The following is a 22799-nucleotide window of genomic DNA, read 5'->3' as shown; positions in this document are numbered from 1 at the left end:
TCTGTCCCTTGGCCTTCATGCTTGGCATGCTTGGCTTCATCCCTTGGCACTCGTGCCAACCTTGACCTCAAGCTCACCTGGCCAAAACCCCATTCATGATCTCCGGGCTTCCTGTCACTCCCCCTCTGGTCTCCTCCAACTCCTTTCCCCGCCCCCCTCCCTGTGCTGTGCTGTGCTTAGTCGCTCAGTCGTATCCGACTCTTTGCGACCCCATGGACTGCAGCCCACCAGGCTCCTCTGTCCATGGGGATTTTCCAGACAAGAATACTGGAGTGGGTTGCCATGCCCTCCTCCAGGGGATCTTCCCAACCCAGGGACAGAACCCAGGTCTCCCACATGGCAGGCGGATTCTTTACCACCTGAGCCAACAGGGAAGCTAGGTGGCATCAATACCCACCCATCAGGGCCAGCCAGAAACCCCGGGGCCATCCCCCACTTCTAATCCTCCATCAGCAGGGTCTGGTGGGTTTGACCTCCTCAGCACTCCTGGATCCCTTCCCTTGTCCATCCCGCCCCGCCAGCCCCGCTGTGGCCTCTGAACGCATATATCTGCAACCCTTCTGGTCCTTACCCATTCCAGGTGCGTGCTCAGCGTCTGGAACCCAGAAATGAATTTGATGGAATCCCTTTGTCTTTCTCCTTCTTGTTCCAGCTACCTTGGGGCAGAGGACGTGGGTGGGATTATTCTGACTGTGTAGTAAGATCTCAAATAAAGCTGGTTATAAAAAGTAGCAAGGAGCTGGGGCTTGGGAAGGGAGGGGAGGAGGGAGAGGTGTGTGGGTAAGAAGGGATGGCCTGTCCTTCTATTTGGGGACTTGTCCTTCCCTGTCAGAGGCTGGCCTGCCCTCCAGCAGCCCCTCAGGGTGTCACCTCTTCCAGTAGGGGGTTTCACAGAGCCCATCACCCAAGCCAAGGGCCTCTAAAGGAGAAAGCTGCATTTTGTACAGACTCGGGGTGGAGGTGGGCAGATCCTGGGTACCTGGAATCTGGCGACCATATGTCCAGATGCTTGCACCCCTGTCTCGGGATCACGAGGGTCCCCAGAATCATAGCCTCTGGGAGTTGGGGGGGGTTCCCCAGAGACTGCGGCCATCCCCTTGGGGCCGTCGAGCCTCGAAGGGGCGTCAAGGCGGTGGGGGGTCGCGAGCTACAAGTACCCTCTGGGGCCAGGCTCCCCTGCAGGCTCCACATGCCTTGCAGCCCAGCCCCGGCCGGGGCGGGGGCTGGGGAACAGTAAGCCGAGGGCAGCGTGGCTCCGTCTAACAGGCCGTCTTCTGGCTGGAAGAACTACGGGAGGAGGGGGCCCGAGGAGTGAGGGGGAAGGGGCTGCATTCGGAAGCCCCCCGGGGCCCCTCACCCCTCTTCCAGGGCCCCCGCCCCACAGCTAGGCCGGGAGGGGGCCGCCCCGCGCGGGGAGGGGGCCGGGGCCGCGGGGACTCAGGCGATTGGCCCGGAGCCCCCCCGCCCCGCCCGCCACCATCTGCTCGGGATTTGGCGTCGGCGGCTCCCGGCTCAGCTCCAGCTCGGCTCCGCGCGCCCCCGGCCGCCCCCGCCCCGCGCCCGCCGACCTGCTGCTCCCGCCCCGCGGCCTCGCCGAGTTGCCGCGGTCGGAGCCCCCGGCTGGAGGCCGATGGAACCGCCGCGATGTTCGCCCCGCGGCTCCTGGATTTTCAGAAGACCAAGTACGCGAGGTGAGTGGCGGGGGCGCGCGGGCGCGGGGGCGCGGGTCCGGCTACCCGCACGGCCAGCGCGCCCCCCGCCGCCCCGAGAATTCGGGGTGACCAATGGACCCTGTCCCCGGGCCGGAAGAACCCGGACGCGAGACGTCGCGGTCTTTGTGAGCTCCGCGCCTTGGACTCGGGAGGCGCGCGGGTTCCCAGCGCCTCAGACACACTTAGCGGGGTGCCCTGGGGCCAGTCGCTTCACCTCTCGGAACCTCGATTTCCAGTTCTGCAAGGCGGGGATAACGAGCGTCCCCACCCCTGGGGCCCCCCCTCGATGGTTAAGTGAGCCGATCCCTTGAAAGCACTTTGCACGGGCTCAGTTGCTACCTGGAGCTTTTGTTAATGATAAAAGGCATTGGCCAGTATCACCCCTGTCCCCCCTGACCACACTGTCCCCGCACCACCCTGTCTCCCCAGACACCCCTGTCCCCCGATCACCCTGTCCTCCTTGACCACCCCTGTCCCCCCTGACCGGCCCTGTCCCCTCACCACCCCTGACCGTCCTCACAGCAAACGGGACGAATGGGTAAGTGCTCTTTTCAGGTGGGTGAACTGAGGCTCAGGGCCAGGACCTGTGCGTCTTGGCCTTTTCATAATATGAAATCCGTGGTCCCTCCTGAGCCTTGGTTTCCTCTTCTAAAGTGGTGATTTCAGATTGCTGAGTGGAAGCCAAGGTCCTGTGGCTCAGATTCCCAATTAAGGGGCGGGGGGAGGTGAGGGAATATTAAATGGCTCTAAGATTTTGGGAGGGTGGGCTTGCCTGCAAGCTGGATGGAAACCCTTTTCTAGGGTTGCCCTTTGGCTCGCAGGGGTCTCGGGGGAGGACAGGCCGCTCTGGGCGTGCAGCCCTGGTTTCTTCCTCCTGCCCCGGGAGAGCCTGATGTGGGAGAGGACACTCGGCCTGCCCTGCCCCCGCCCTCCCCCCACACCTCCTGCCTCGGGGGTAGAGGGGGCAGGCGGTGAGTTGAGCTGGGTGGGCGTCATTTTTGCTGTGGCACAACACGGCTCATTGTCTCCCAGCAGTTGTTGAGGACCCCTGGTCCCACGACGTCTCTGAGTTCCCGTCAGAGGGAGCATAGCTTGGCCCCAGAGGCCGGCCTGAGCAGGGCTGGGGGCAGGGACAGTGGGCCCTTTCCCCCCCGGTCTCATCTTGGTTTCCCCTGGAGGGAGACGTGTTGTGTCTCCTTCATAAAGTTGGGGAGTCCCGCTGGGAAGGGGATACTAGTGGGAATTCCTGTGGAGTTTCTCTTGGGACGAAGGTGGGAGGGGCTGGCTGCACAGATCTGTGAGGTCTCCTCCGGTGTGGACACTCGGACTTTCTTAGGCTTTTCTCAAGGGTCCGGTGTGCTCGTATGAGATGTAAGTTGGTGGAGCGTTCACTCAAAGGGAAGGGGGATGCCCAGAACTGGAGGCTACACATGCAGACAGTGGGGGAAGGAGCTCTGTCCCACACCCACTGTGTGATCTTGGGTAGGTGTCTCAACCTCTCTGGGCCTCTGCTGGTTAATCTGTAAGACAAGGGGGTTGGTGTAAATGATGGCTAGATTTAGGCACTGGGGCTGCCCTCTCTCTTACTGGAATAGAGCTCCAGCTGGGCTGAGGGCTGCACCGTGAGCTCTTTCATGCTGGGACTGATGACTCTTCTCCGGGTAATGAGCCCAGTGAGGAGACAGAGTGCATCGATTATTTCTGTTCTTTTCCTCCTGGTGTGGCCCTTTTTACCGTCCAGTCCACATATTAGGGCCATAATCAAGGCTTTGTGATTGAGTGAATTTAGAAGTATAACCGAGTTCTCTCCAGTAGAGATGTCGTACAAGTCACAGAGGTAGTTTTAAATTTCCTAGTGGTCATTCATTTTAATATGTAGCTTATGTCCCAACTCAGTGTCATAAAAAGAAACAGATGAAGTTAATTATGAGAATATATTTTAGTTAACTCTATCCAAAGGACGTTCAATATGTAATCAATATAAACAAATTATTCAAGTGCTCAGTAACTACACACAGGTGGCCATTGACTGCGATATTGAACAGGACAAGACCATCGTCCAGGGTGAGATATGGATGTTAGTCCATTCAGGCTGCCGTAATAAAGTACCACAGACTGGGTGCCTTATAAACAGCAGAAAATTATTCCTCACAGTTCTAGAGGTTGGAGGTGTGAGGTCATGGTGCCAGCATGGTCTGGGTCTGGTGAAGGCCCTCTTCCAAGTTTCAGACTACTGATCTCTTCATATGTTAGAAAGACACGGGGCCAGCTCTTTGGCCTCTTCAGATAAGGGCACTAATTCCATTCATGAAGGCTCCACCCTCATGATCTAATCATGTCTCAAGGGTTCTACCTCCAAATGCCATCACATGGGGGGTTGGATTTCAACATGTGAATTTTTTTTGGAGGCAGGAACACAAACATCCAGTTCTTAACAGTGCTTTTAGTTAAATGCTGTGTGACATTGCAAAAGATGCTTTCCCTCTCTGAGCCTCTGTTTCTCAGTGGCTGGTTGGGTCAGTTGATCTTTAAGGTTCTAACCTCAAGTCCTTGAATGACTTATCTACATCCAGAAACACACTTATTGCAGAGCTATAGGAATTAAAGACAGGACGCAGAGCTCGGTGAATTGACCAATGAAACAGAACAGAGAGCCCAGAAACAGATTCATGCATATAAAGGCATTTGGCTTTTGACAGAGGCAGTATTGCTGATCAGGCAGGGGTGGTTTAGTGAATTAGTGAATCAATGGTACTGAGACAGTTAACCAGATGGAAACAAGAAAACTGGAGCCCTACCTCACACCTTACAGAAAAAGCATTTGTAGATGGATTACAGATTAACAAGTGGAGGATTTCCCTGGTGGCCCAAGCTGAGACTCTGCACTCCCAATGCAGGGGATGGGGGTTCCATTGCTGGTCAGGGAACTAGATCCCACATGCCAAAAACAAAAGTTTGGTGCCACAATGATGATCTGCTGCTGCTGATAAGTCGCTTCAGTTGTGCCCAACTCTGTGCGACCCCATAGATGGCAGCCTACCAGGCTCCTCTGTCCCTGGGATTCTCCAAGCAAGAACACTGGAGTGGGTTGCCATTTCCTTCTTCAATGCAGGAAAGTGAAAGTGAAGTCGCTCAGTCCTGTCTGACCTTTTGCGACCCCATGGACTGCAGCCTACCAGGCTCCTCCGTACAGGGGATTTTCCAGGCAAGAGTACTAGAATGGGGTGCCATCGCCTTCTCCGAATGACGATCTGGTACAGCCCCGCTCCCCCCTCCAAAAATATATGTAGGACTTGGCTGCGGGCGGAAGTGGAAGTGGAAGGAAGAGGAGTGCACGCCCCCGCCCTGCTGGGTCCTTTCTGTCTCCCGGTGGGAATGGAAACGTCTATCCCACGTGCCGCAAGCCAGCTCGCGCCTGCTCCACTGCGTGCCTTCCTTCTCGGAGTCGAGACAGGTGTCATCGTGAGATGAGCTCGCCGGAATGGCGGCAACCAGTCTACTGTGGGGAAAATTCTGAGTCCCTGGACCTCTCAGAACTTGCTAAAAAGCAGCCATGGTGGCAAATGCTGTTTGGGCAGAAAGCTGAACCTTAAGCCAAAAATGTAGAGTGTGGCAACCCAGCTGTTAATTGGCGATGTCATTTGGTGAAGGACAGGGAAGCCTGGTGTGCTGCAGTCCATGGGGTCGCAAAGAGTCTGACACAATTGAGTGACTGTACAACAACTGGATGGTGTGTGGTTTTCATATTCCAGAAGGTGGGAAAGTTGGCTGCGACGGCTTTGGGAGGTGGGTTTCTTCCTTTTCAGCTTGTGAACCATATTGGGTCCATCAGAGTGGACTGGCAGCGGGTAGAGAAGGACACGGGAGAAAGCCAAGGAGCAGCTGCAGATCCTCAAGAACAACGGGACACCTACACAGAAAGAGAGGAGAAAGAAAGTCACTTAGTTGTGTTGGACTCTTTGTGACCCCATAGACTGTAGCACCAGGCTCCTCTGTCCACGAAAATTTCCAGGCAAGAATACTGCAGTGGTTGCCATTTCCTTTGCCGGGGTATCTTCCCAACCCAGGGATAGAACCTAGGTCTCCCATATTGCGGGTGGACTTTACCGACTGAGCCACCAGGGAAGCCGCAGGTCAAGAGCAAAGCAGAGGAGCTGGTGTCGTTTGTGAAGAAGAGTGTTCTAGCGACTGGTGGATTTTTTGGAGCCTTTCTGCTTGGCAGGGCGTCCTAAAGAGGATGACTTCACTTCCATTTTTCCTGTTTTTTCACACCAGCAGCCTCTTGACTCCACCCTAGACTAGCACATCTCTCCTTCTCTTCTCCTGTGGCTTCCTACCTGCCACGGTGTATCTGAATGGCTTCCGTAGGCATCTGTTGGTTTACCTGGATAATGACCCTACTGTGAGCTTGACCACAGCTGGACAGACAGTACACATTACCTTTCTAGCACACTTCCCCTGGACTAGTCTGCAGGTCAGCAAGAATGTTCCTTTCTCCCCTACGGAAGACACTGACCAGAACATGGTGCAAGGCGGCCCTCTGTGGAGGATGAGTGGGCCCTCAAAGGCTGTCCCAAACTTGATTTGGAAGAGAAAGAACAAGCGTGTAAGATACCGTATCTTCTGCCTGGAAAGGAACTGAATGCACTTGCCTTTAAGCATGAAAAAACATTTACAAGTGAAAATTTTTTAAAAACATTGAACCTTTTGAAAACTTAAAACAGTACCTTTGGGCTGTCACGCTAGGGAGAGATTTCTGAGGGCGCAGAGATGTCCAAACTATAAAAGGTTGATAAACTCAACTACAGTAGAAAAGTTTAAGTGTTTATTCGCCAAAAACAAAAACAAAAAATGCCAAGAAAAGAAGAGAAGACAAGCCACACACTTGGAGGACTTATTAGCAGCACGTTTAACCAACAAGTAATTAATACCGGAATCAGGAATTCCATGGTGGTCCAGTGGTTCAAGGGCTTCCCTGGTGGCTCAGTGGTGAAGAATCCACCTGCCAATGCAGGAGACACAGGAGACTTGGGTTTGATCCTGGGTCAGAAAGGTCCCCTGGAGAAAGAAATGACAACACACTCCAATATTCATGCCTGGGAAATCCCGTGGACAGAGGAGCCTGGCGGGCCACTGTCCATGGGGTCGCAAAAGAGTCAAACACGTGTTAGCGACGAAAACCACCACCACCGCCAGTGGGTAGGACTACACGCTTTCACTGCTGTGGCCTGGGTGCAGTTCCTGTGTGGAGCTAAAATCCCACAAGCCACACAGCATGACCGAAAAAGTTTAATATCGAGAATCTATAAAGAACTGCAATAAGGAAAAGACAACCCAATACAAAATGGGAAAAGAGAGTCATTTCCGGAAGGGAGAACACAGATGAGCAGCAAGCGTGTGAAAAACTGCTCACTTGTGTTGATGATCAAGGAAATGCAAAGTAAGAGTCCTCGGGATGCCGTGCTCGTATTCAGTATGTTGAAAGTCTGACAAAACTATTATAATTGCTTTGGAAAACAGAAATTATTATGTGAACCTGGGCATGGCCATTCTCATCTGGGTGTCTCCCCTAGAGAAACTCTGTGAGCGTGTGTACCGGGGAAGATGGCCCAGAAACTTCTCAGCAGCATTGTTCGTGGTAAGCAAGACCTGGAGGCAGCCCAGAGGTCCACGCTGATTGAACAGGGTGGCCTTGTACAGTGGAATAGTAATCCTGCGATGAAAACGAACTCCAGTTCTAAAGAGTGTATGGATAAATCGCACGGATGTGTTGAACGATAGCAAAACTTGGAAGAAAGCATGACTCCAATCATGTAACACTTGAAACCCTGCAAACCAGCTGTGTGGTTTAGGAATGCAGAGAAAGGCATGCAAAAAGTGAGAAAGTGATGATTACGAGGTCAGGTTGGTGGTCATCTGTAAGGGAGGGAAGGAAAGGTACACAGGGTGCTTCCGGGTCTTTGTAATTCTTTTTTAAAATATTTTCATTTATTTGTTTTTTGGCTGCGCTGGTCTTGGTTGCCGAGTAGGGGCTTCTTCCTAGTTGTGTATGGCCTCTCATCGAGACGGCTTCTCTTGTTGCAGAGCATGGGTTCTAGGGCTCAGCAATTGTGCTGCGTGGGCTTGGTTGCTCCACAGCTTGTGAGATCTTCCCAGACCAGGGTTCGAACCCGTGACCTGTGCATCGGCAGGTGGATTCTTAACTGTTGGACCACCAGGGAAGTCCAGGGTCTTGAGAATAAAAATAAATTTGGTTCTATGTGTCCTGGAAGGCAGCAAGGTCTCACATTTCCTGGGCGAGCCCCATGAGGCCCGGGAGACTGCCGGGAGGCTGGGGAGTGAAGTCCCATCTGTCTGTCTGTGCCCAGAACAACACCTGGCACCTGAGTAGTTACCAGTCAGAATCTGTCGCCTGGATCCTGGCTGTGTGACTTTAGATGATTGAATCAAGCTGTGCAGACACCAGTGTCCTCTTTGGCTTAATGCAGTGTGACCTTAAACGTGGCGGTCATTATAAAATAGCAACGTGGTTATAGATGTAGCGCATGCTTCTTGGAGAAAAGTTTTTAAATCCTGGGAAGTAGGTATAAAAATGAAAGCAGCAGACCCTCAATCCCATGGTCCCGAGATCATCACTTTTAAATGTGTTGATTTTTCTTCTATAGATAGCCTACAGCTAGCACTGTATCCTGATTTTTAAAAATTGACTTGCTATACTCCCTTCTCCTTCGTCTTTCCTAACTGCTTGCAGCCGCAGTTCGACATGGGCTTTTGCGTGTGTCCCAGCTCGCCATCACACCCTGCTTTATTTCATTATTTCCCTCTGTGGGACACTCAGGTTGTTTTCTGGGTTCTGCTTCCGGGCAGTCACGCTCCGGGAGCGTCTCTGCAGCGAACACTCGATTCTTTGTCCATTCAGGGTGTTGCCCTGGTCACCAGGTCCATGTGAGGATCGCCGACTGCCCAGACAACAGTGACCAGGCTGGGGACCCCCACCCCCTTCACAGCGCGGGTCCTGCCGTGGTGTTTGGAGTTGCTCCTAAGGTCAGAGACAGGTTCTCACTCCTTCCATGGCTGCATCTTGGGGAAGGAGGAGGGGCCAGGGGCCGGTGCTGTGACCCTGCCCTCCTCTCTGCTTCTTCTCATGGGCACGGGGCTTTTCCCTGAGTCCCGCTTTCCCCTTTGTAAGGGAGGTTGACAGGAGGGGGTGGTGACGCTCGTGCTGGCCGTGGGAGGCCTTCTGTAGGTTTAGTCCTGTCTTGCTGCCTGCTGCTGCTGCTGCTGCTAAGTCACTTCAGTCGTGTCCGACTCTGTGCGACCCCATAGATGGCAGCCCACCAGACTCCCCCGTCCCTGGGATTCTCCAGGCAAGAACACTGGAGTGGGTTGCCATTTCCTTCTCTAATGCATGAAAGTGAAAAGTGAAAGGGAAGTCGCTCAGTTGTGTCCGACTCTTCGCGACCCCATGGACTGCAGCATACCAGGCTCCTCTGTCCATGGGATTTGCCAGGCAAGAGTACTGGAGTGGGGTGCCATTGCCTTCTCCGTCTTGCTGCCTGAAGTCCCTTCAAAGCTAGTTAGTCCTGCTCCAGCCGGGACTCTGAATTCTGGAGGTCACAGGTTTCCTAAACCTTGGCGGTCCTTAAGGAGATTAAGATGAGGTATGTGACCCAGCTGGCGAGGTACCTGGTCTACAGTTGGTGCTCTGGAGCGTGGCTATTTATGTCACAGTTACTCTGATCCAGTGTGTCTCTTTCTAAAGAAGCTTTTAGGCTGTTTGTACAAAGCAAGTTTCTGAAGATCCAGGGGCTGTCAGAGAAACCCTTCTACCTTGGCAAAGCTTTCTGTGACTTCAGCAGGTGTCTGGGTGGATGGAGAAGGGGTGGGTGGGGAGGTGAGGTTCATGGTTGCTTCTGTCTTGCTGGACTAACCTGGGGACAGGGCTTCATGGAGTAGAGGGAGGTGACCCATACTTAAAAAAGAATTATTTATTTGGTTGCACCAGGTTTATTTTTTAAATTTTATTTCTTTATTTTCGACTGCACTGGGTCTTAATCGCTGCGAGCGGGCTTTCTTAGTTGTGTTGAGCAGGGGCGTCTCTTGCTGCGGAGCACGGGCTGTAGGCTCGAGGGCTTCAGCAGTTGTGGCCCAAGGGCTTCGTAGCTGCGATGCATGTGAGATCTTTCCAGCCCAGAGATGGAACCCGGATCCCCTGCGCTGGCAGGCTGATTCTTATCCACCGGACCGCCAGGGAAGTCCTGCTCCAGGTTTTAGCCGCAACACTCGAGACCTTTGACCTTAGTTGCGGTAAGCAGAACCTTTTTAGTTGCAGCATGCGAACTCCTAAACTCTTAGTTGCGGCAAGTGGAATCTAGTTCCCTGACCAGGGGTCGAGCCCAGGCCCCCTGCGCTGGGACCACCAGGGAAGTCCCGGCCCTCGGTTTCTGTACAGCGTCTCCTCTGACCCTTGGCCGTCCTGGGAGTGGCCGCAGTTTTCATACCTGCCTGATTTGCCCGAGGTCGTAGCGCGGGCGGTAGGGTTCACACCTGGGTTCGCCTGGCCTCTGCTCTGCCCTTCTGCCTCCTGTGCAAACCTGAGGGGTGACAGCAGTCGCCGTCACCAACAGCTGCAGGGCGAGAGTCTCACACGCGGCGTTTTACAGGATCATCTGCTCCCTGACGGATGCAGGGAATAGAATTCCGAGTCCTTCCCACTGCCCACACCCTGGCAGGACCTGGCAGGGCTCCCAGAACACACCATCGTCGGCCTCCTTCATTCATTCACTGACGGGCCCGCCCCCAATGCTGTGGAGCCGGAGCGGTGTCCCGGCTCTTGCTCTGTGTCTGGATATCTCAAGTTAAAAGTCAAGCTGACAAGCTTCTCGACAAAACGGGTTCTGTCCTCCTTTCGACAGCTATACTTCTATAGAGACAGAACTGACGACTGTAAAACGGTGGCCTTCATATGATTGAAGACTGGCTAGTTTCAAAGACAGCTTTAGGTGGGGGACTTCTCTGGTGGCCCAGGGGCTAAGACTGCATGCTGCCAGTGCGGGGGCACAGGTTTGATCCTTGGTCTGGGAACTAGGGTCCCATGGGGCATGGCCAAGAAAATACACAGAAAGACAGCTGAATGTAGTGAACTTTCACACGCGTGTTTGGCGTTCGTTGCCGGGCAGCCTTGCTCGGATGAGTAACGAAGACAGGCACAGTTTATTATGTATATCACATGATTTATTTTTATTGACTTCATCACAACAGAATCATTTTTTATAGTCAAGATTTTCACTTATTTGGGGGTTTTATTAACAGTAATAATCTAACGGTGCTCTGTTCAGGGCTGTGGGCCTAGCCACATGTGGCTTATTTAGAAGTAAATCTTGGGACTTCCCTGGCCATCCATTGGTTAAAACTCCGTGCTCCCAGCACATGGGGCACCAGATCGAACTAAGACCCCACAAGCTTTGTGGCCAAAGACAAAAAGTAAATCTAAATTCATTAAGGTAAAACAAAATTAACAAGCTAGTTCCTTAGTCGCACCAGCCACATTTCAAACGCTCCATAGTCACGAGGGGCCAGCAGCCGCTCTGCGGGACAACGCGGATGTTTAACATTTCCATCACTGCAGAAATTCCTCTGGGAGAACACTGGCCTAAAAGGTTCAAGTGGAAAATGTAATTAAAAGACTCCACAAATGTAGATTAAAGCGAATGTCAGAAACTGAAAGAGTTTATATGACTCAATTCTAAAGTATTCAAAAATTCCTATTAAATTGAAAAGGCAAAATTCAATTAAGATGGGTGAGTATAACATTTTAAAGTCAAACAGTATTTAAGTTAAAGCTGAGATATTTTATTTGAGTTTTTAGAAAATGTAATTGAAACCCATCTCATGAAAATGAAACTGCTCACGCCTCAAGTCCAATGTCCAGCTCGTTGCCAACATGAGGACTAGATGGGGATCAGGCTTATGGTTGCCAAGAGGAGCAGGAAGGAGAGGAGTGGGCTGAGAATTTGGGGCTGGTAGACGCCAACTACCATACAGAGAATGGATAAAAAGGTCCCATCGTGTAGCACAGGAAGCTATCCAGGGTCCAGGGATAAACCATCATGTGAATGTCAGAGTGAAAGTCGCTCAGTCGTGTCCAACTCTTTGTGACCCCGTGGACTGTACAGTCCATGGAATTCTCCAGGCCAGAATATTGGCGTGGGTAGCCTTTCCCTTCTCCAGGGGATCTTCCCAACCCAGGGATTGAATGGGGTCTCCTGCACTGCAGGCGGATTCTTTACCATCTGAGCCACCAGGGAAGCCCCTGAACCATCATGGAAAAGAATTTTGTGTGTTTTGGCAGTGCTGAGTCTTCGTTGCTGCATGTGGGCTTTCTGTATTCGCGGCAAGCAGGGGCTACTCTAGATGTAGTGTGAGGGCTTCTCACGGGCTCTGGAGCTCAGGCTCAGTAGTTGTGGCCCACGGGCTCAGTTGCCCCGTGACACGTGGAAACAAGCTTCACAGACCGGGATCGAACCCGTCCCCTGCCCTGGCAGGTGGATTCTTAACCACTGGCCCACCAGGGAAGTCCAGAAAGGAATATTAAAAAATAATGTGTATATTAATATGTGTAAAACCAAATCACTTTGCTGTACAGCAGAGATGGGCACAACATTGTAAATCAACTATACTTCCATTAAAAAAAGAACAGGACTTGTGTCTTATGCAAGTTGCCTCTAGTCCTGCTCATGTGGAAGTTCAGGAGTGATATGAATGCATTAGCATTTCGTGTGTCCATCAGCTGCCACACGCACCTACTGGGAATTCCAGGGCGATTCACGAGTGTCTTTGAAACCTGGAACCGAAACGGGGAGAGGGACAAACTGGATGCTGGAGGTTGCTGCCTTGAGAGCAAAGCTTTCGAGGATGAATCGAGGTCCTCCCTCGGTACCCGCCCGGGTGGTGGGTTAGTTCCAGGACTCCCTCGACTCCCAACGTCCGCGGATGCGCCTCTGTACCCTTGGGCTCCACATCTGTAGATTGAACCAGCTGCCAGTCGCTAGTGGTTTCTGCCTGCGGCTGGTGGGTCCCTGAGATGTGTAACCTCTGGTGGGGAGGGCCGACTGGGGTTTGTCTTTCTCTCACCCAGATCTTTCTGCTGCTCACATCCTCCTTGTTCCCAGTGCCACATGTGATGTCATCCACAAAGCTCCACGGCATTTGGATGTAATCGTTTTTTGTTATTGTGGTAAAATATGCATCATGTAAAGTTTACCATTTCAGCCATTTCAAAAATGTTTATTTTATTTATTTGGCTGTGCTGGGTCTTAGTTGCAGCATGTGGGATCTAGCTCCCTGACCAGGGATCAAACCTGGGCCCCCTGCACTGGGAGCTCGGACTCTTAGCCACTGGATCACCAGGGAAGTCCCTGTCATTTGCAGACTCTTTTGTGATAGCAGTTCTGACCGATGTGAGGTGGTATCTCATCGTAGTATCTTCCTTTTTAAGGCTGAATGACATTCCATTGTGTGGATCTGTACCCATGTTTCTCGCAAAGGACACAGGACGGGAGATGTGATGACGTACATGTCTGGGGCCTGCCAGCATTGTTCACAAAGCGGACGGCCAGGGTCACAGCTCACACTGCTGACGATGACTGCTGGATCCCCCATGACCAAGGCGCTTGATGTCTCATTAACAGAGCAGCCTGTGTTTGTGTGAGCAGGGCCCCCTTAACCCTGATCTGCAGCACACTCCAGAGATCCATTGCCTTGGCATTAGCTAGCACTCGTTAGAAATCCACTGCAAGCCTGTGGAATCAGAATCTTCATTGTCATAAGATCCTTCAGTGGTCAGGTGTGCATGAAAGTTGGAGAAGCAACAGATCTAAAGGACATGGTTAGGGACAGAGGCCCTCCTGTTTAAGGGTGATGCTGCCTGAACACAGCTCTAACGGAATTATTGTCACTGTTGTTCAGTCTCTGAGTCGAGTGTGACTTTGCAACCCCATGGTCTGCAGCACGCCAGGCTTCATGTCGTCCATCTCCCGGAGTTTGCTTAAGTTGTGTCCATCGAGTCGGTGATGCCATCCAACCATCTCATCCTCTGTGGTCCCCTTCTCCTCCCGCCTTCAATCTTTCCCAGCATCAGGGTCTTTTCCAATGAGTCAACTCTTTGCATCAGGTGACCAAAGTATTGGATTTTCAGCTTCAACATCAGTCCTTCCAATGAATATTCAGGGTTGATTTCCTTTAGGATTGACTCATTTGATCTCCTTGCAGTCGGAGGGACTCTCAAGAGTCTTCTCCAACACCACAGTTCAAAAGCATCAATTCTTCGGCACTCAGCCTTTTTTATGGTCCAGCTCTCACATCCTCATAGGATTGTTAGAGTAGGACAGTAGAGCCCTTACTGCCATCCTTTCCTTGTGCCCCGGACAGACATCACTAATCGATTATGGAATTCAAAATCGTCCTTCCCACTGAGCAGAGGGAGCCTCACATTCCTCAACCCAGTGCCCTTGACCAACAGAGAAGCAGATCAGGGACATGGCCAGGTAGGTGCAAGAGGAAGTGTGGATCGAGGGCTTCCCTGGTGGCTCCGTGGTTAAGAATCCACCTGCCAGGGCAGGAGACATGGATTCCCTGGTCTGGGAAGATCCCACCAGTCACAGAGCAAGTAAGCCGTGCGTCACAGCTATTGAGCCTGCGCTCTCGAGTACGGGAACCACAACTACCGAGCCGGTGAGCGATAGAGCCTGTGCTCTGCAACGAGACAAGAGAAGCCACCCCAGTGAGAAGCCTGTGGATCGCAACCAAAAGTAGCACCCGCTCGCCGCAACTAGAGAAAGCCTGTGCAACAGCGAAGACCCAGCACAGCCAAAAAAAAAAAAGTGGATTGAGATTTGGGTAAATTAATTCCCAGTGTCCCAGACTGCCTCTCTGCCTCTATTTTTTTCATGTTAATTGCCACCACAGTAAAGACCTGCACCATTTCCCAAGTGTTTTGTATGTTCCAGGCTCTACTTCCTGTACTGTGTGGATTGATTCTTACCCATCCCGGACCCTGCCAGATCAGTGTCCTTGGCCCCCAGTTACAGACGAGGTGCCGGGGAGGCTGGGCCGGTGGCCAGGGAGAGGGGAGGCGAGCTCTAACCCAGCTCCGACTAACCTCAAGTCTGAGCTTTTGCCAAGCCCTCCCTCCAGGGATCCCCAAGCCGCCAGAGCTCCCGGCTGAGGCCCAGACCCCTGCGGTCCCCTCCCTGGGGGGCCTGGGGACCCCTAGCCAGATGAGTGGAAGGGCCACTGGAGTTGAGCCCAGGGTGCTGGCTTGGTTCACAGTGTCACTGTGGACAGTGGTTCGCTGTGACTAAGTGAAAGTGAAGGAGTGAAAGTGTTAGTTGCTCAGTCGTGTCCAGCTCTTTGTGACCCCATGGCCTGTAGCCCGTCAGGCCCCTCTGTCCGTGGGATTCTCCAGACAAGAATACTGGTGTGGGTTGCCATTCCCTTCTCCAGAGGAGCTTCCCAACCCAGGGATCGAACCTGGGCCTCCGGAATTGCAGGCAGATTCTTTACCATCTGAGCCACCAGGGAATCCTTGACTAAGTGAAGTCACTTCTTAAACAGCAGAGCATCTGAGCTCGCTGCAGACTTTGGTGCGTTCAGGGCTCCATGGGGCCTGGAGCTGGAGACCCGGCGCCCACAGAGGCCTCGGCCCCTCTCCGGGGGTTTTCCCTGTTCTCCACTTTCCCACCGTCTCCCTCTGTCACCCTGGACTCTGTTGTTCCCCCCGCCTCCTCCTCACAGTTTCTGCTCTCTCGTAACCTCAGCTCTCCACCTCTGCTGCTTGCAGCCTCCATCCTGTTCTGTATTGGACTTGCTCCCTTGGCTGTCTCCCCACGAGCTTGGGGGAGGTGGAGAATGTCGCTGTGTCCTCTCCTTACCTGGGAGTGAACGGCACACAGTAAGTGCAGCAAGTCCCCAGCAGATTGAGTTCTGTTCCGAGAATGCATTCATGAGTCCAATTTGTTTGTAAGTCCGACAAAGTTAGCCTAGGTACCCAGCTAACACAGTACTGTACTGTAGTAGGTTTATAATACTTTTCACACAGATAATACATAAACACACACACAAAAAGAAAACATTTTAAGTGTTATAGAACAGTACCTTGAAAAGTCCAGCAGTCCAGTACAACAGCTGGCATACAGGGGTGGGCGTCGGGTCAACAGGCAAGAAGAGTTACTGACCGGAGAAGGGAGAGGAGGTGAGAGATGGTAGAGCTAAAGGATTGTCAGCAGTAGGAGACGTGGGGCGCTCTGCGGGTTCCCTCACACCTGACGTTGATGGCATACTCCAGTTCCTTGCTGGATTAATTCTATCTACCCTCTTGAAAAAAAGAAAGATCCAGTGATGTTTGGGTAGTAGCACATTTGCATCTTTGGAAGTTTGCAACTTGGGACTTACTGTACTTGAGAAACAGAAAGTAGAATTTCACCTTGGTGGCTTCTGGCATCAGACCTCCCGCGTGTGCCTCGGGGGCCCCTCCAGTGAATGGCTGTGTGATCTTGGGCATGTGTACCTGGTCTCTCTGTGCCTTGGTTTCCTCTTCTGAGAGATGGGGAATAATAGTAGTACTAATCTCACAGGGTCGATTGAGTCTCTGAACATCAGTGTCCTCATCTGTAAAATGGACAAAATCATCAAGCCTCACTGAGACGTTTGGAAGACTAAATGCCGCCCTCGGCCGTGCTTGGCCCGCATCCGGCACGCAGTGAGTGCTCGGCCCGTGCTCCGCCCGCATCCGGCACGCAGTGAGTGCTCGGCCCGTGCTTGGCCCGCATCCGGCACGCAGTGAGTGCTCGGCCCGTGCTCCGCCCGCATCCGGCACGCAGTGAGTGCTCGGCCCGTGCTCCGCCCGCATCCGGCACGCAGTGAGTGCTCGGCCCGTGCTCGGCCCGCATCCGGCACGCAGTGAGTGCTCTCGTGGCGTGTCGTCTGTCTTGGTCCCGTCGCTCCCCCCGCTGAGGGCTCTTGGGCTGGTCCCTTAGCTTCCCCGAGACTCAGGTCCTCCATCACTGCATGAGGTGTGGGCCTGGCACATACACTTATCAGCAGGTGGGGCGTGTCCCTCTGGCCGCAGACTGGACAGTGAACAACTCTGAATGAAGCAGAGTCCTTAGAGTCACTCCAGGAGTGACTCATCTTGGGACCAGGTCCCTGCATCCTCAGGGAACCTGAGCTGCAAAGCTGTGATCCTCAGGCCTGGGTAGGGGGCTCTGCCTTTGGGCTCCCTTCTTCCACCTGATGGTGAAGTTCCCCGTCCTCCCAGAATGTCCAGCTGAAGGAGTCATCAGGGGCATGAGGGCATCTGGACTGGGGGTGTCAGGATGCCCCTGAGTCTCTGCCGTGTGAGCAGATATCACCACCCAGAAGGCAGGAGCCCTGGGGATTCTGCGGCTGTTTTTTTAATCTGTCAATCAATCATCTGTGCAGCGTGTGGGATCCTTGTTCCCAGACCAGGGATTGAACCTGTGCCCCCTGCATTAGAAGCTCAGGGAAGTCCCTCTGACTTTGATAGTTACTGCTGGGCTTGAAGTCTTTAGTTGGGGGTGGGGCAGGAGACGGAGGGGCGAGAGGGTGGGTCTGTGCCGCGTGTGTTGGCGGACCACAGAGAGGGCAACCAGGAACACGTTCCCCGCCCTCGATGTGGACACGTAGCTGCACCACACAGCTGCACCCGTGTTTCATTTGTTCATAAATTCAGCAATAATCGCCGTGCGTGGCGAGGTGCTGGGCGCTGTTCTGGTTGCTAGGGATACAGGACTGACCAAGACAAACACCCTGACCTCGTGGAGCTCACGTCCTGGTGTGAGAAACAGACAGCAGACGGATAACTATGTGATGGGATTTCAGGGGGTGACTGGCCAGACAAGGATGTGAGGTGCAGGGTGCATTGAAATTAAAATGGACCTAATGATGCTTCCCTCGTAGGACTGTTTGGAGTAAATGTATGTAGACCTGCATACAGGGGGTGCGCGTTAAGTGCTGGACTGGTTCCACAGGGACGGGGTGCTTGCTGCGGGGCCGGGCGCCCCGGGGAGCTGTCCTTTCAGCACCAGCAGGTCTCAGCTCGGTGCCCTGTGCCTGCAGACCTGAGCTGACAGACGTGCAGGGGGTCCTGGGAAGTGACAGTTGTCTCCAGTGGGCAGTGCAGACTCAGATTCATCCAGACGCAGCCCCCCCGCACCTCCAGCTTTCTCCCAAGCCCTCGTCTCAGGCAGGGGACAGCATGGCAGGTCTTGTGTCTTTGGCCACCATTCCCCAGCCAGACTGCAAACTCCTTGGAACAGGGGTGGGTTGGGGGCTATTCAGACCCCCCGTTTTGTCTGGTGAGGGGCCAGCACGGTCTGGCGTGTGGTGGGCGTGACTGACTTGTCCACTGGTTGGGCACCCACAGTGGGCTAGTTGGTTCACTGACTCACCTGAAAACCTTGTTTGAGGACCAAGGCTGGGGCAGGAAAATGAACCCCGTGCAAAGCTTGCCTCCTCCCCTTCTGAAGCTCATAGTTTAGGGGAGGGCTAGGTCTGCTCATAGTATGTGAACAAATGCGTAATTGAGATATTGATACATATGCTGGAAATGTAGGTATGGTTTCTGCTTGAGTGCCTGGGTGAGGAGGGGTTTGAGGGTGACTTTTGGCCTTTCAGTTATAAGTAAGAGAAGTGTCAGTTTGAACTGGCTTAAGAGAGAGAGAGAGTGGTGGAGGGTGAGGAGGGAGGGAGGAGGAAGGAAAAAGAGGAGGAGGGAAAAGAAGGGAAAGCAGGTTGATCTTTGGAAACGAAAAGGTTGTAGGTTCAGGTCCAGCTGGATCCAGAGTCTCCAAGGGGACCGGGCTGCCTCTGTCTGTCCCTGGGGTCTGTCTCCGCTGGCCTCTCATTTTCTGGACTGCTCACAGCCCTTGTGGGTAGAGAGAATCCTACAGGCTCCTCCAGGAACACCACGGCCCTGCAACTGAGTCTTCTTGTCCTGGCTTGGATTTCACGCCCATTTTTGGACCTGTCGCTGATGAAAAGTGGGGGGCTTCTTGGGACCCCCAAGGGACCAGGGCTGCTGGAGCTCACTGAGAAGGGCTACTCGACTGGCTACAGGAGGGTTCCTTGCTGATATCCCCCCTTGGCCCCAAAGCCTGCAGTGTGTATTTGCTCAGTCCCAGGGCACTGTCTCATGAAATGAGATTTAAAAAATGAACCCTGGCCTTGAAAAGGAAGGGCATTCTGATACAGGCTGTGCCATGAATGAACTTGAGGTCACTCTGCTACTAAACGGAATGAACAGGATGCTGTCGTTGCCTTCTGCTAATAAGCTGACAAACAAAAAGACACACCCTGTGTGATTCCACTTACACGAGGTCCTTAGAGTCATCAGTGTCATGGAGACAGGAAGTGGAAGGCAGGCTGTCAGGGGCAGGGGGTGGGAGGGGACTCAGTGGTTCGTGCAGTCAGAACCTTAGTTTGGGAGGATGGAACGGTTCTAGAGGTGGACTGCTGTGATGTTCGTGCAACAATATGAACGTGCTTATGCTGCAGAAGGACGCCCTTCAAAATGGTTAAAATGGTGGGTTTTATGTTGTGTCTTACCACAGTTAGAAAATTTATGAAAAGTAAAGCTCAGTTGAAAATGGTGTCATATGCAGGTTGTTTATTAAATGTGAGAGGAAAAAAAGGAACATTGGCCTTAATGCAGTATCATTTATTTATTTTTCAAAAAAAGCGATGTTGAATTTGTTACAGTGTTGCTTCAGTTTTCTGTCTTGGTTTTTTTGGCCTGGAGGCATGCAGGATCTTAGCTCCCCCACCAGGGACAGAACCCACAACCCCTGCCTTGGAAGGCGAAGTCCCAGGAAGTCCCTGACGCAGTATTATTTAATGAGGCCCACAGACTTCCCTGGTTGCACATCAGTGTTTCAGTGACGGCTTCCCAGCAGGATGCCCGTCCTGCCATTGTGGTGTTTTAACCTTGACCCTTGCGCCTGAGCACACACGCAACCTTGACCCTTGGTTCAGCTGGAATCCACCAGGTTGCTCTCTGTAGAGTTACCATTTCCTTCCACAGTGTATACCATTGCAGAGGGAGGGGAAATGCTTGAGAGTCTGCAAACATTCCGTTCCTCCTATTATGAAAACTTCCATTCAAAAAGTAGAGAGAACAGTTATGATGGACCCCATAGCCTAACTAAAATTTACTAATTAACGGACGACTTGCCACCCTTGTCTCATCGCTTTGCTTTTTCTCTGTGGTCAGTTGAAGGCAAACCCCTGGTGATGTTACTGTTTCAGTCCGTGCCTCTTAACTGGTGAGGGTTACTTCCGTGACCACAAGGCCCCCAGCACACCGACAGTGTGGGCACTGCCCCCTGGCACCATTGAGCCCTAGCACAGCTGAGGAACTGAACTGTACCTTTTATTTAGTTTGAGTGAGTTCTTGCTGACTTGGCCACACATGGCCCGTGGCTGCCACAGTGGCCAACACAGCTGTAGAGGCTTATTATATTCAGGATCAATGTTCTTGGCAAGACAGGCGAGAAATGTCGCTTTGTGTCTCCCAAGGAGGTAGGGGATGCCTGGCTGCCCTGTCTCTGGGGATGTTGGGGTTTATCTCGGAGCTGGCGGGGTGATTCTGGGTTTCCTGGATTGGACCATCCCATTGCTTAGCAACCTCTCATCAACCTTGTCTGCATCTGTTGGTCACCCTTGCCTGAATCAATGCTTTCATTAGGGCTTGCAGTTTTGTGATTTTTCAGGAGCCTCTCTTCAGGAAAAAAGACCCTCACTTCAAACATCTCTGCACTCAAAGTGTATCAAAGTGGTGAGATCCTTGTTATTATCTAAGACAAAACCGAGCCTTCATTTCTTTGGAAGAAAGGCCTCGGCGGGGAAGGAATGAACCAGTCCCTTTTCGAAGTGGAGACGTTCTCAGGATGTGTGGGTGCTATTTCAGGCTCTGTGAAGCCCCTGGGCTTGTGTGCAGCGTGTGTGTGTGTGTGTGTACAGGTCTGTGTGCCCATACCTGTGTGCATGTGGGTGTGTGCGCATGCACATTGGTGCATTTTGCTCCAGAAAGGTGTAGGTCTCTGGGGGAAGCTGTTTCTCCCTGAAGGCAGCTGCTTTGCTCAGCAGTTGGTGCCTGAATCCGGGTCGTAAGGGGTGGAGTTGGCTGGGAACCAGCTTTAGGGGGAGGGGACGGCCCAGGGCCCTCTGCTTTGGAATTTCCATGGCTCCACCCAGGATGGTATCCTGGACACTTGGGCATGGGTAGGGCTGGGCTAAGCCAGGGCCAGTGGCGCTGTGTTGGCGGGGATGGGGCGTGCCTAGGCCTCTGCCTGTTCCACAGGCCCGGGAGTGGCCCCTCCTTTCACGGGGACTAGTATGAGCGGGGAGAAAACGATTTTCTGTGACAGGATCAGCCATCCCAGGATGCCCCTGTGGTTCTGGTGGGAGGCTGGTGCAGCCTACCCGTTGGAAGGTGGCTGCCCCCATCTCTGGAGTTAGGGCTGCTTTTGCCACTTAAGGTGAGCCCAGGGCGGCGACAGGTCCCCTGAGGCTGATGGGGGTGGAGTAGGGGGAGATATTTGTTGAGTTTCTTTTTATGTAAATATTTATTTACTTATTTTGGCTGTGCCGGGTCTCAATTGCAGCATGTGGGATCTAGTTCCCTGACCAGGGATCACACCTGGGCCCCCTGCATTGGGAGCCTGCAGTCTTAGCCACTGAACCACCAAGGAAGTCCCTTACTGAGTTTCTCCAAGTTCCTCCCAGTGGATTCTGGTTTGGGATGTGCCTCTTAGGAGGCGTGTTTCGGGTGTGGCCCCTGTGAGGAGAAGGGAGGTGGTTGTGATCCCATCCTGGCTTCCGGGAGGGGAAAGCGGCAGAGATGGGATGTGGTGGGTCTAGGGGAGCAGGGATGGGCAGGGTGGTGGCCTGTCCCTTCCTGAGGTGGTGGAAGCTGGAGGGTGTGAGTGAGCCTTGCGGACTGTGCAGTGCTGTGCAGACAAGCCTCCTGGGATCAGCAGCAGCAGCAGCTGGGACTGGAATCCGTCAGAGGCGGTGCTGCTTCTTACTTGTTGCTTGTTGGCTGCAGGCAGCGCTGTACAGCATGTGGAATCTTCGTTCCCCAGCGGGGGATGGACCTTGGGTCCCCACCTGCAGTGGAAACAAGGAGTCCTAACCACTGGACCGCCAGGGACACCTGCAGTCTTGCTTCTTGCCCGTAATGCCTGTGGCTATATTTTTGGGGTTTTACTCTTAGCTGCCAAGAATCTGCCTTCATGTGGGCTTCCCCAGAAGCTAAACCCAGGAGAGGATACAGGGGCAAAGGGTGTAACATTTGGGAGGTGACCCCAAGATGCAGCAGCAGCAGAGAGTGGAAGTGAGGATGGGAGGGCACGCAGCCACAAAAAGGAAGCAGGATGCCCTGTAGGCACCCAGAGCTTGGTCCTGCACGGGAGACCGTGGGGAGCGAGGCTGGGAGTTGTCTCAAATGAGGGCAGAGGAGCGGGGTCTTCGTCAGCCCGAGGAGTCCCCGGGGAGGCTGATTCCTCTGAACATTAGTTCCTGGGCTCCTGAAACTTTGGTGCAAATTTCAGAGCTCTTGGCCTGGGGTCTGGACGCTGTGGGGAGGGGGATGGGCATCCCCAGCTTCGAGGTGAAGAGTCGACCACTCGGCTTGTATCAGCTCCCTGTTATGGAGATTCCGGAGGGTGGAGGGCCACCCTGGGTTTCTGGTCCAGAATGTCTGGGTTCCTGTGGCACCTGCTTATCTGTTACCTTCTGGGAGCTTCCGATGAGGCCAGGAGGATGGGGTGATCCCTGCTTCAGAGGCGTGGACCCTCATTAAGCCAGATTCTGAAGGGAGCCCTGGGGAGGGTGCGGGGCTGGGCTCTGGCCGCTGCTGTGCTAGGTCAGGACCTCCAGCTGCACACCTCCAGGGGGCACCGTTCATGTGGAACGCCTCATTTTCTCTGCTGCAGGCCTTCCAGAGACTCCGGCCCTTTCCCCCTCTTCCTCGGCTTGCCCTGCTGGTCCCGCTCTTTCCTTGCTGGG

General features: G+C 53.2%; 1 protein-coding gene and 1 pseudogene across 3 annotated transcripts in view; both read left to right on the top strand.

Annotated features, from left to right (window-relative positions):
* Positions 1–1309: 1309 nt before the first annotated feature.
* Positions 1310–22799, top strand: part of MMD2 (monocyte to macrophage differentiation associated 2) — a 69685-nt gene continuing 48195 nt past the window's right edge. The window contains exon 1 of one of the 2 annotated variants that reach the window (XM_086373782.1): positions 1310–1691. In XM_086373782.1, the coding sequence (XP_086229908.1) occupies positions 1645–1691 (47 nt within the window). In that variant the 5' untranslated portion in view covers positions 1310–1644. The remainder of the gene's footprint in view (positions 1692–22799) is intronic. The other variant, XM_086373781.1, reaches the window with a different exon arrangement.
* LOC147344721 (FUN14 domain-containing protein 2-like) lies at positions 5088–9298 on the top strand (annotated as a pseudogene). Its single transcript, XR_015154501.1, has 3 exons — positions 5088–5356; positions 5422–5648; positions 5846–9298. The product of XR_015154501.1 is annotated as an FUN14 domain-containing protein 2-like (transcript).

This window comes from Bos grunniens, chromosome 25, assembly GCF_055505025.1.
Source record: "Bos grunniens cultivar Pamir isolate PY7600 chromosome 25, Bosgru_T2T1.0, whole genome shotgun sequence".
NCBI classification, from domain to species: domain Eukaryota; kingdom Metazoa; phylum Chordata; class Mammalia; order Artiodactyla; family Bovidae; genus Bos; species Bos grunniens.
Note: the sequence above shows the minus strand (reverse complement) of the source record. Positions and strands in the feature narration are given on the sequence as shown.